This window comes from Hipposideros armiger, unplaced genomic scaffold, assembly GCF_001890085.2.
Source record: "Hipposideros armiger isolate ML-2016 unplaced genomic scaffold, ASM189008v1 scaffold_28, whole genome shotgun sequence".
NCBI classification, from domain to species: domain Eukaryota; kingdom Metazoa; phylum Chordata; class Mammalia; order Chiroptera; family Hipposideridae; genus Hipposideros; species Hipposideros armiger.
Genome location: NW_017731378.1, coordinates 493,352 through 506,908, shown reverse-complemented (window position 1 = coordinate 506,908; position 13,557 = coordinate 493,352). Strand labels below are relative to the sequence as shown.

At 50.4% G+C, this 13,557-nt stretch overlaps 1 protein-coding gene across 1 annotated transcript in view; it reads left to right on the top strand.

Annotated features, from left to right (window-relative positions):
• Window positions 1–13,557, top strand: part of CRTAC1 (cartilage acidic protein 1) — a 135,109-nt gene that overhangs the window by 112,449 nt on the left and 9,103 nt on the right. Inside the window, exons 8-11 of the mRNA XM_019636266.1 lie at window positions 2,362–2,522; window positions 6,209–6,291; window positions 7,139–7,239; window positions 7,689–7,857. Of these exons, the coding sequence (XP_019491811.1) occupies window positions 2,362–2,522; window positions 6,209–6,291; window positions 7,139–7,239; window positions 7,689–7,857 (514 nt within the window). The remainder of the gene's footprint in view (window positions 1–2,361; window positions 2,523–6,208; window positions 6,292–7,138; window positions 7,240–7,688; window positions 7,858–13,557) is intronic.

Below are 13,557 nucleotides of genomic sequence, written 5' to 3'. Positions count from 1 at the left end.
CAGCAGCCCCCAAAGGTGGGCAAGGCAAAAGAGGTCCTGTGAGGGGCACTTCATTCTCTGAATGGGGGTGTTTTTCCTGGTGGCTCCTAGAAAACCTGATCTGTAGCCGTGGCCTGAGCTTTTCAAACTGAGAATCAGGCCGAGGGTGCAGTGGGGAATGTTGAGGCCAGAGACCCAACGGCTGCCCCCTAAGGACAAATGGCAGATAGTGGGCAAGGTTACCACAAGCCCCTCTCTATGCCCCCAACTTGAGCTGTCAATAGACTATGATGCCAAGGATCCTTCAAAGGAGCTATTTGGTGACAGTAATGAAGGTGCCACTAGCCTGATGAGCTTGAGTTTGGGGCTTTCTCAAGGTGGGCAGTGGGGGGCAATGGATGGTGGAGGCTGATCCCAGAGTCAGGATTGCTCTGGAGGTACCTGGGTCTTGCCGAAACCCCTGCGGGAGTTTGAGCGTTGGCCTGAGTTTTGATGGCCCCAGGGAAGTCTCCAGGAACCTTTTGTCTGGGTGACAGCCACCAGCTCCCTCCCCTGTAGGCACCCACCTTGGGGTGCTCAGGCCCAGCTGCTCGCTCCTTGCAGAGGCTTGAGAGCCAGGCTCTCTGGGTGGGAAGGAGATATGCCCTGGACTTCGGGTCATTGATCCTGGGATCCTGGATGCTTTTCATATTTTTCAGCTTTCTGTTTTAATGCGTGTTCTCAACAGCGGCAATTTTGTCCCCAGCCCAAGACATTGGACAATGTCTGGGGACATTCTTAGTTGTCACAAATGGGTTAGGGGGTATTACTGACATCTCGTGTGCAGAGGCCAGGGATGCTGCTAAACATCCTACAATGCCCAGGACAGCCCCACAGCAAAGAAGAATACAGCCCCAATGTCAATGCGCTAGGCTGAGGAACCCTGCTAACCCTCCCGATGGCCCCTCCCCAGAGCTCACAGGAGCAATAATAATAATAGATACCCAATTTATCAAGTGCCTTCCCTGTGCCAGGAACTGCGCTAAGCGCTTTACACACATTATCTTGGAAGCCCAGGTGTCCAGTGGGGCAACCCCATGGGGGCTTTGTAGGTTTCCATTTTTACAGGATCAATAGAATAATGAGTTAGAGATTCTGAGGTCTCTGTTCCCCAGCTCTTAAGGCCCTGCTCAGCCCTCCCTGGCCAGTTGGCTGCGCTCTTAATCAGCCTCATTATTGCGCTGATGGGGACAGCCTCCCCGGAACAGGCATCTTGCCAGCTGTCCCAGACCGGCTCACTCCTGCTGCCAGTGGAGAGGGCCTGCAACACGAGTCCCAGAGGCAGGCCAGGCTGAGGAGCAGAAGGGCACCCCCAGAAGCACCTCTGTGCCCTTCCCAGCCCTCTCCACGTGGGCCCTGGGATGTAGACACGCTCCCAGGGTCTAAAGGTCGCCCTATACACCTCTCCTACTTCAAAGGCAAGTCGCACCCCTAAGACCCTTTGCCAGGTCCAACAAGGCCCTGTCAGCACTTTGGAGACCCATCTGGGCTATCCTGGGTCTGGGATCTGCCCCTGAACCCTGAACAGGTGTATCTGATACTGCAACCCCACGCCAAAGCAAATGTCTCAAAAAAAAAAAAAAGAATCTTAAGGAACATCATCAGGTAACAAAGGCATCAAAACATAGCCAAAGGTAGCCTCTGCCACCCTCCATGAGGCTGAGAGCAGGGTCAAGGCCAAGACCAATTGGCAGTGATCTATCTCATGCGCACTCTGTGCCAAGCATTCTACGTGCAGTCCTCACAAGCTGAGCCGCTCTTACGCCCTGTTACTGATGAGGAAAGTGAGATCCAGACTTAAGTAACCTGCCTAAGATCACACAGCTAGTCAGCAGAGAAGCCTGGATTCCAATGCACAGCCCTTTCCTGTGTCCACACAGCTTCCGATTCTCACTAGGGAGGGGAAAGGATACGACTAGAAAGGGCAGGGCACCTGAAGTCAGAAGCCCTGGCTACGGCCCTACTCATTAGCTATGACTACGGGCAATTCCCCTCCCTCCCCAGGACTCAGTTACCTCACCTGTAACATGGGAATGCTAAGGCCTGCGCTTCTTCAAGTGCCAGATGGGAGCGCTACATGTGATCCCAACTGGAAACAGTTGGGAACTGAATTGGGACTGTTCCTCTCGCCTCCTTGTTCTCCTACAAGCAGCCTGAGGTTCACGTTGTCCTCAACACAGCCCTGCCCCCCACCAGGTCTGAAGTGAGAGAGATGTGAAGTCGGGTTGTCTTATCTTCACACACACACACACACACACACACACACACACACACACACACACACACGGGGCGGGGAGAGTCGGCCTCTCACCCACTCACACTCTCCCACGTATCTGTCTGCTGACCTGCAGCCCTCTCTCCTCCCAGGACATCGCCTCGCCCAAGTTCTCCATGCCCTCCCCTGTCCGCACCGTCATCGCCGCTGACTTTGACAATGACCAGGAGCTAGAGATCTTCTTCAACAACTTCGCCCACCGAAGCTCCTCAGCCAACCGCCTTTTCCGGTAGACACTGAAGCCTGGCTCCTGGCCACCTGACAGCTGGGGTCAGGGAGGAAGGTGTAGGACTCAGAAGGGAAGTTCCAAGGGCTGAGATGGAGGGAGGTCCCTTGATGAAGGAACAGAAAGGAGGGAAGGACAGAGATTAAACAAGAGGCTGTGAGGATGGAAGACGAATCCTGGGCAGGAAGCGGGCCTCCTGGTGTTGGTGGGGGGATAATGGGCAGAGAGACAGGCCCAAAGATGCCAGAAGCCAAGCTCCACAAGGTAGAAATCCGCACTACCACCAAAAGGGTTACAGAGTCAAAGCTGTTTAGGTACTTGGGTCAAGCAAACACAGGCAGGTTTACTGACTGCAGGACTTGTCAGAGCCTTTAACATGACCGCAAGTATTTTTGCTTTCCAAAAGGTGGATGGACCATTCCAAATAGACTTGACCACAGGACATTTTTTTTTCAAAGATTTTTCTCTTGGGATTGGTTCTCTGCAAGACTTCCTTTGGGAAATGCCGGATGAGACAATGAATGGTAGATAAGGAAAAGGGAGTTACAGGATGGAAGGAATTCTGCAAGCAGCTGAGCATTGTGTCTAGGGAAGAAAGGCTGGATTTTTTTCGGAGGTGGCACTTGTCTAAGAGGAGTCTGGAAACCGTTGGCGTCAGAATCACCCAGAATGCGTACTTAAAGTAGAATCCCAGGACCCACCCCATCCCCTGAATCAGAATCTCAGGGGGTGAGGCCCAGGAATCTCTATTTTTAACAAGTGCACTAGGCCTCAGGGATAGAGTTTGAGAACCACTGTTGGAGAACAAACCTCAAGACCCATGTGTCCTGAGATGTCCCTATTCCTGATACATAAAGCATGCTAATGGGGCTCAGGACCAGGTGGGGAGAGGAGGGTGGGCCAGGGGCCTTGGGTTCAGGAAATAGGCCAGATCACCTGCTAGGCTCCCCACGGTCCCCATCCCCTCCCCCAGGAGGGCCCCAACTATTAATAAAAGGTGAGAGCTGTGACTAAAAACGCTTTAAAATATAATTATTAACAAAGCATCAATCCTGGCTGGATGTAATCACCCCCCAAGGCACCAGATTTACTAATTAGGTGCCTTGCAAAAAGCTTATTCACAACTTCCAGATTAATTGCAGAAGATCAATTGCTCGTTAACAGAGACACTGCTTTCCTTCTCTGGCTAATAAAGTGTCACTCGCCGGGGCCCCTGAGCACCAAGGAATCTACTGCCCTCATCTCTGTGGCCCAAGACCCCAGGCACCTCCCTGTCCACCTGCCTTCCCAGCCCCTGTCAAACCTCCTAGCCCCCTTCTGGGCCACCCCTGAGGGCAGGCTGGCCTAAGGTTTGTCTGTGGACAGTGTCACCACATGGTCACCCCATGCATAAGTGTGTTTGCTTTCACTATGCAGCAGTGGAAGCCACTTCCCAGGTACATGGCTGTGCCCCAGGTCCCTGTGGCAGATGGCTGGGTCCTGGGCACGCAGCTGAGGCCCCCATGCAGCTGGCGACTCTGGAAGTATAGCCCCCACCTGTCCCTGTCACTGAACAGAACACGGCGGGTTCCTTGTAGGAGGCACTGGGGACTCAGAGCCTCAGTGTGTTTGACTCTGCAAGTCCTTCAGTGACGCCTAGAGTGATCAGGGGATGCACCTCCCAAAGGGATGCTGAATGAGAATGCAAGAGGGCCCCATTAATCATGGCAGGGTGTTAGCAGGCATCAACAGGGCCAACCGGGATATGCACGGCCACACCACTTGTCCATCTACATGCGCCTCTTATCTGCTCTCATCTCTATGCCCGACGCCACCCCCATTCTCTCTCCAGGGGATTCCTGCACCCACCTCCAGCCAGTCTCCCTGTGTCTAGCCCTGCAGAACAAGCGGTTGAAAATGCAAATCTGGCCATACCCCTCCGCCACTTGAAACCTTTTGGAAGCCTTCTCTTTCACACGTCCCACGCCTACCAGCTTTGTCTCCAGCCTCCTCACTCTCCACTTCCCTGTTTACAACTAAGCACCAGACACCCCCAACTTCTTTCAGTTCTGGGCTGTGCCAGGCCTGGACCCTTATGCTGCCCACATCCTCTCTCCTCCCTCTTCATACTCATTGTGCTGATCTCACCTTAGTTGGCCCTTCCAGGAAGCCTGCCTGGGTTACCCAAATCTGGATGAGTTTGCCCAGCTCTGCACTCCCTTCAACCCCACTCTCCTTTGTTGGCCATCCGCATTTTTCATGAAATTCCCTGTGGTTGTGGATCCTGAGCTCCATCCTTCCTGACACACACCATAGCCACAGGCCCCCACGCAATGCCCGGCACACAGAAGTTGCTGCATAAGGACTTGTTCGGCAAATACATAAATGCAATGGAACTGCTGGGCTTTATCCTTAGGAACCTTTAACTGCCTTGTCACCTGAATCAAAGGGGTGTCTCTGCTGTGGCAGAGTCTGCAGGACACTAGTGGTCAAAGGGACTGTGGGTGTTAGCAGGCTGAGGCATACACACTTCTAGCAGGTTTGCACACAGCCAAGTGCAGCCAGGCACACTGCCCACTGCCCAGACTGCACACATGGATATGCTCAGCACAGATGCCCCGTGTAGATGGAGGACATCTCTTAAGACATCTGCTCAACCCTGCAGACACCTGCAGTTCTGCCAACACTCTGCCATCCAGCGCGCATAGGCTCCAGCTCAAGGGACCCTGGTCCCCTCCTAAATGCACTGGCCACATCACAGCCCCTCTGGTGACTCTCTGTGATTTGAGTGGACAACAGTCACCTGTAGTGTGATTAGGAGAGTGATACAGACTCCTCCTGGCCCTCTGTTTTCCCTCGGGCATTGCTCTGCACATCCAGGGCAGAGCACCCAAGGCTGTGAGGACCTAATGAGTGAGAAAAATTACAGAGGGAAGCTCACTGCCATAAGCAGCAGCTCGCTCAGTGTGGAGAAAGAGCAGGACTTTCACAGTGGGCTTTTCTGAAGCACATTTTACCACGATTCAGAGTTCAAAATAGACAGAACCCCTTTCCTCCCTTCCGCCCCTGGAATTCATCCATGCATCCCACAGACATGTGCTTGGAGCTCTCTGAGAGCCGGGCACTATGTTAGATGCTGTGGGAGATGCAAAGATGAATAATACATGGTCCCAGCCTGCAAAGAGCTCACAGTCTAACTGGGGAGATAAGATGCATTCACACAGTTTTAACACAAAGCAGAAAGTGATAAAGGCAGAGCAGAAAGGCATTGCCTCCAGCAGGATAATCGGGGAGAGCTTGGAGGAGGTGGCATGTGAGGAGGGTTTGAACCCTAGGTACCATCCAGAACTTGGAAACCCAGGGCCATTTGAAGGAAAGTGAAGGTCAGTTAAAGGTAGCTGTGTCCCTGTCCCTTCTCCATCCATCAACTGCCCTTCCCCAGGCTGTCTATAATTCATCCATTAGAGAAGGAAAAATCAATATTTACCCATGTAAATTAAAACCCAAGAAGAGAACAGGCAGGGTATAGACAGGGTTTGTGAGCAGAGAGTAGCTCGGTAGGCATCCAGATGGCAGCCCATGCACAGTGGGACTGGAGATGCTCAGGGGACAGAGAATGTATCGAGTGAGTAGGCCTCTGGGTTCAGGTGCCCAGTTGGGCCTCGCCAGCACATTCCTAATCCATGAAGGGCCTATCTCATCTCCTACAGCGTCATCCGTAGGGAACATGGCGACCCCCTCATCGAGGAGCTCAACCCTGGTGATGCCTTGGAGCCTGAGGGCCGGGGCACAGGTGAGGGCATCTGAGGGTTTGGCCTGACCTCCCCTGTCTCAGCATGCTGCCGATACCCTGGGGTGAGGATGGGAAGAATGGGACCCCCACCTGCTGCAAGGTTCCTCCTATCTCTGCCACTCTGAGGGCTGAGACCCTGCAACAGGGGTGAGCGTGGAGGAGGAGGAGCCCCTGAGAGTGCCAGGCTGGAAGCAGAGGAGGGGATGGTCCAATCTCCTGGTCCCAGGGTGACCGGGGCTGGAGCCCAGGAATCCATGGGCCGTGCCTTGCCGATGCCTTGCTGGGCGGGGATGGAAAAAAGAGGCTGGGGGTCCTGAAGTCTCACCTCTCCCCTCTTGGCACTCAGCCTGGTAGCAGAGAAAGAACACTGGATGAGGAGCCCCAGGACCCACTTCCGCCATTACCTCGCTGGTAGTCTTAGAAAAGTTACTTCACCTTCTGGGTCTTTTTCTCCACATTCATAAAATGGGGATAGTTACGTCTGTCTTCCTCACCTGTTTGAGATGTAGCAAGGACCCTAAGAAGACTATCTACATGCAAACACTTGCTAGATGGACAAAAAGCATACAAATACAGAAGGCGTGTGTAATAGAAAGAAGTCCTCAGAGTCTAGGCAATTTTCACCCACCCTCTCCATGCAAAAGTCCAGGGGAAGAAAAGGGAAGCCCGCCTCCGTGAATTCCTATCACAAGCCGGCTATTAGAAGGGAGCGGAGACAGGCTTCCAGCCCCAGTCTTCCTGCCCTAGTGCCTCCCCAACTAAGAGCTGTGGACATGGCACTGGTTGGGAGCCCCCTGCCCTGTGGGTCTCCTGGCCAATGGCCAGAATGCAATCTGCGTTATTGCAGGGGGTGTGGTGACAGACTTCGATGGAGACGGGATGCTGGACCTCATCTTGTCCCACGGAGAGTCCATGGCTCAGCCGCTGTCTGTCTTCCGGGGGAATCAGGTGTGCACAGACCTCGGGACCCATGGAGCCCAGCCTAATGTGCTCCCCGGGGCCTCGGGTGGACAAGGGCAGGGGAGCCCGAGATACGTGACAGGAAATGGATGTCCTGGGGCCTGGAGGAAGCAAATAAATTCCCAGCAGCACAGTAAACCTCCCGGAAGGGCTGCCTCCAGGGAGAAGCCCTCTGCCCTTCTGCCTTCCATTGGCACTTCTCTTCCAAATACTGTTTTCCCTGAGTCTATTGCCTTTCCCTCCTATTTTCCAGTAACTCTCTTTCCATACTTAAGCCAACTTCTGTGTCGCTCATTTTCCCTGCCAGCGTCTTCCTCCTCTCTCTTTCCTCTGCCCCTTTTCTTCTCTTTCTCTTTCTCCATCTCTCCCTCTCTTACCCTCCATCCCTGCTCGCTCTGCCCACCCCACTGATACTGGGCCTGCCTTCCTCCCTACAGGGCTTCAACAATAACTGGCTGCGAGTGGTGCCAAGGACCCGGTTTGGAGCCTTCGCCAGAGGGGCAAAGGTCGTGCTCTACACCAAGAAGAGCGGAGCTCACCTGAGGATCATCGATGGGGGCTCAGGCTACCTGTGTGAGATGGAGCCCGTGGCACACTTTGGCTTGGGTAAGTTAGGGCCGGGGAGGGGGCGGGCAATGAGCTGTTGACCGGACAGTGGGTCCTGAAACTACCTCCTGTATCATGCTGAGTGATGCAGAACTCACGGCCTGAGCATCTTCCAGGTTCCATGTTACTATAACAACCGAGACGCACATCAGCTATGGGAAGCAACCCAGCTGTGCGATAAACCTGAGGTCAGAAAGGAGATTCTCATGCCCCAGCCTTGCAGGGGTCCCCACCCTGGTGCCTCTGTCAACTTAGCTCCCTTTGGGGTCAATGTATTTAATCCTCCATTTGTCTAGGCTGTGGCCTTGTTCTTCAAGCATTGGCCTGTACCAAACCCATTCCATTTAGCTCTTTCCCTGGCATCCTGGGAGTTGGCTCAGCGGTTACAGTGTCTCTCCCAACCCCTGCTGACAATAGCAGATACTGGCAAGGCTGCAGAGAAACTGGATGTCTCATACGTTGCTGGGGGGAAATGTAAAATAGAACAGCTACCCTGGAAAACAGTTTCGCAGTTTGTTTTAAAAAGAAAAATACTAAATATACAACTACTATCAGACCCAGCAATTGCACACTCCTGGGCATTTATCCCAGATGAATGAAAACTTATGTTCACATAAAAAATATATACAAGATTGTTCATAATAGCTTTATCTGTAATGGCCCAAAGTGGAAACAACCTAGATGTCCTTCAATAGGTTAATGGTTCAACAAACTGTGGACCATCCACACCATGGACTATTACTCAGCAATAAAAAGGAATGAACTATTGACACACACGACAACCTGGATAGCTCTCAAGGGCATTACGGTGAGTCAAAAAAAAAAAAAAGGCCAATCTCAAAAAGTCACATGCTGTTGATTCCATTTATATAACATTCTTGAAATGACAAAGTTGTAGTGATAGAACATAGATCAGTGGTTGCTGGGGTTAGAAATTGAGAAGGGGAGGGGTGGGTGTGACTATAAAGGGATAACCCAAGGGACGGCTTGGTGGTGGTGGAGCGGTTCTATATCTTGATTGTGGTGGTGGCTGCACGAATCTGCATGTGATAAAACGACATAGTTCTATCCACACACCTTATACCCATGTCCATTTCGTGGTTTTGACATGGTGCTATAGTTACGGGAGATGTAACCATTGGGGCAAACTGGATAAAAGACGCACAGGTGGCTCCCTGTACTTGGCAACTTCCTGTAAATCTATAATTATTTCGAAATAATAAAACACTTTTTTAAAGAAATGCATTGGGGGTGGGAATTAGGAAAATAAAAGTCTAGGGCCGGCCGAGTGGCTCAGTTGGTTAAGAGCTCACTCAAGAGTTTGAGCTCTGAGCAACAGCGGTTCGATTCCCGGCCCAAGCTGAGCAGCCACTGAGCTGCCAACAGGTAGCAGGATGTCTCAGCTTAAAAAAAAAGTTAAAGAATAAAATAAAATAAAAATAAAAGTCTAAAAAGGCCTCTTGAGGCGGAGGGGCCATAATGGGAAAAAGTGTTGAGAAACACTATGGGGGAGCTAAGCGTGTCATCACTAAAACACTCTGGTTACGAAAGCATTTGATTCAAAATCAGATACCTTCTCCCATGTGTTAGCACCATGAGGTGATATAATGTTAACATAAAAAGAATAAGCAATGCGGTCTCAAATTAATAAATATATATGTTAATATTATACACACATCATGTGTGCACAGAAAAAAACTAAAAGAAAGTATGAAAAGTGTGAACGGTGATTCTCTCTGAGTGGCTGGATTCATATGATAACTCTTATGCATCCCATGCACAGTGACACTTTTCTTTTAATATTCATGTCATCCTCATGACTACCCTGCAGAATGGCTATTATTTATCCCCATATTACAAATGGGAAAACTGAGGATCGAACAATTAAGAAACCTGCCCAAGGTCACGTAATAGGTAAATAGCAGAGATGGGATTCAAATCCAGACCTGCCTGAGTGTGTGATTTTTATTTTCTTCCATATGTTTTTTATGTGTGTGTTTTTCAGTGTTTATAGGAAACACATAATTTTTACACAGTCTGAAAAAAGCAGCATAAATATTTAGGGGACCCAAGGCCTGGTTATATGAGCATATTCTTGGGCTATTTCACCCTGGATGGGTTGGTCTGCAATTGGAATGTTTATCACTTTTAAGGCAGCCATTTGCTATGCTGGTCCTAAAGGTAGAAGATGACTTTTAAATACATAGTGCTCTCCTGCAAAGCAGTTGTAGCTGGCATGAAGCAAGCACTTAGCATATACCAGGCAATGGGCTAAGTGCTTTGCACAAAAACCTCATTGAATTCTCACCACAACAGGATGAGTCAGAAACCCCATTTCACGGGTCAGGAAACTGAGGCTGAGGTTAAAGCAACCTGCCCAGATCACACCTGCAGAAAGTAGAGAGGACTAGATTTTGACCCTGACTTCTTAGACACCGCGGTCTGAGTTCTTGACCACCGTGACTTGATAGCTTGACCTCCTATAGCTGCTCTGTGTGAAGCCAACCAACATCCTACAGCTCTACCTCTTTTTTTTTTGGACATCTATGTCCCCTCAGTTACCGGGTGATCCAGGTGAGGCCGTCCAAGCACCAAGGTGACTGCCATGGTATCATAGGTCTCTAGCTGGACATCAACCTTCATCCCATTGTATAGATAAGGAAATTGAGACGCACATAGCACATCAACGGTGAGGCCAGGACTGGGGCTGAGTCCTTCCCCACATCCCATGGGCCACCTCTGCTATTTTAAGATGTGTGTTATGGGCCTCACTGAGTCTCGGCTCTGGCCAGCATCTGTCCCTGCCAAGAGTATAGACCCGCTCTTCAACTGAGCAGCCTCGGCCAGGTCACTTGGTGGGCTCATGGGGGCCCAAGAACCTCTGTGCCTGCTCTTGACTGCCTGCCGCCCATGCTCGGGACGCTGCACTAGCTGGGAGCCCCTGCTGACTGCCAGTCCTCACGTTTTACAAGGCCATGGGATTTGTTCTGGGTCTGAACTCTGGTCTGAACTGCTCCACGGGTCGCCCTGCAGACCCCTCCTCTCTGTGGCCAGAGAGGCAATGAAGAAAGGCTGCTCTTAGGGACTGGCCCTGTGGGTCAGCCTTGGGCCTGGCGGTGAGACCCCGAGGCAGCTCAGCAGGCAGCAGGGCAAGCAGCCTGGGACACAGCGAGCGGCAAGCTATCCCTGCAGCTCCAAGACCACCACATCCAGAAGGATCTCCATGGGTCGAGCACAGCACAGGCCCTCCTGATGGATGGAGGGCCAGTCACAGGGCAGGAAGAGAGGAAGCCGGTGGAAAAGACTGGGTGGAAGGAAGGACTGAGAAGACAGCAGGGTAGAGATAGACTGAGATGGGGTCTGGGGGAGACCGTAAGACTCAGAGATGTGGTAAAAAGACAGATGCGACAAAGAAGAAATGCTCCCTGCCCTCCAGGCTCACAGTCCTGTAAGACGCAGGTAGGCACAGGAACCCTGGTACATGGCAGATTTGGATATGCCATCATACTCTTCCAGCGGCCATGAGAGGACCGGGGCAGGAGAGACTAGTTCTGCTCTGGGCAGCTTTCCCAAGGAAGGGAGCCTAGAACTTGGTCTGGAGGATGGTAGAAATTTGGAAGGCGTGGACGGGGACTGAGGAGAGCATTCCAGAGGCTGCGCTGGCTTGAACGACGGCCCAGAAGCAAGGGTGTTCAGCGTGTCCACAGAATGGCAATGGTCTGGTGGGAGCGGATCCTGAAAAGGGACGCCAGGGCCAAACTGTCAGGGGCACCCAGAGCCAGGTGGAAAAAGCAGGTGGAGCAGAGGGGGGTCTGCAGAGCCTGGAAAGCCACAGCCAGGCTTTGCAGTGCAAGGGCAGGGCTGCAAACGAGCCCCAGGGCCACCAGCAGGGACAGTGTCCTGGCACCGGGGACTTTGCACGGAGAGCAGAGCTGACAATTGTCCTGAGAAGTCTTTTTTTTTTTCTGATTGTAACAATAATATATATGGATTATAATAAAATTAGAAAATATCATAAAAAGAAAGTAAAAATAACCTATAACCTCAGCACCGTGTGTAGAATATTAAGTAAAAAAAGTAAACATGTCTCCCTTCGCCTCCCTTCCCATGGGGGATCCTACCTTCTAGTGGGAGGAGGGGAAACATATAACACACAGCAAACGTAATAACTAAGTAAATATATAACATGTTGGAAGATGGTAAGTGCTATGAAAAAAGACAGTGCAGAGCAGAGGGTTAGGAGTGTGGAGAAGAAGGGAGGAAGCAGTTTCAAATACGGTGGTCCAGGGTGGCCTATTTCCAGTCCCATACTTTCTGATATGCTTTTACTACGTAGAGTATACATGGGCGCACATTTAAAGATAAATACCCCTCGGGTTTTCTTTTAACAAAACTGATTCTATTCTTCCTATTATTCCCAAACTGGCTGTTTTTTTCTCTTCACAATGCTGTAACCCTGGACATCATTCCAAGGCTAGGTATATATCCTGTGTTTTCCTTTAGTGCCACTCAGTATTTTTGTTGTTTTTTTTTTTTTTTTTTTTTTATTGTTGACGGGAAGCCTTACCAATAACATAAACAGTCGATTAACACATGCTTTGTACGTTACAATGTGTTATTATATACTGTATTCTTTTTTGGTGAAATTTTCTTTTTGGTATATCTATATCCATATCTCCTATTGGTTCTGTTTCTCTGGAGAACCCTGACTAATACACACATTAAAGCATGGTATAAGGCCTCAATAATTTTATTTTTTTATTTTATTTTTTAGTTTTCTTATTCCCATCCTGCTACACCCTCCTCCCCTTTGGCAGCCATCAGCTTGTTCTCTATATCTGTGGGTCTGTTTCTATTTTGTTTTATTTATTCATTTGTTTTGGGGTTTTTTTTTAGATTCCACATATAAGTGAAATTATATGCATTTGTATTTGTCTGACTTATTTCACTAAGCATAATGCCCTCTAGGTCCGCCATCCATGTTGTTGCAAATGGCAAGATTTCATTCTTTTTTATTTTTGAGTAATATCCAGTGTGTGTGTGTGTACGTGTGTGTGTGTGTGTGTGTGTGTGTCTTCTTTATCTATTTATCTATCAGTGGACACCTAGGTGGCTTCCATATCTTGGCTATTACTAGTAATGCTGCAATGAACATAGGGGTGCATATATCTTTTCAAATTAGTGTTTTTGTTTTCTTCGGATAAATACCCAGAAGTGGAACTGGATCATATGGCAGCTCTATTTTTAATTTTTTGCTGCACAGTATTTCATTTTGTGGCAGCATTCATAATTTATCTAGCAAATCCCTTATTGACAGCTCAATGGCTTCCAACCCTGAGCAGTTTATTTTGTGGTGTTTGAAGGGAGAAAGAATATGAATGCAAGAAAGGCCTTCCTTGAAGGCCCGAATTACTGAGAAGGAGAGGTGGGGCCCAAGGCCATGGCCTCCAAAGGGGTGAGGGTGGCAAGAAGCTCCCCTCCCAGCACCCACCCGCCCCTGCTTACCCAGCTGCCCCTGCTTCCTCCCTCCCTCCGTGAATTACCTTGCCTCCTCCTGACTCTGCGCAAGGTGTGCTGAGCATGTGGACAGGTATGTGACTGCACACGTGAGCCTCTCCGCAGGCAGCCTCTGGGGCGCCTCCTTGACCCAGTCACATCTGGCTCACCTCTGCCCTGGCTGGAGCTGGAGGCCTTGCTCAG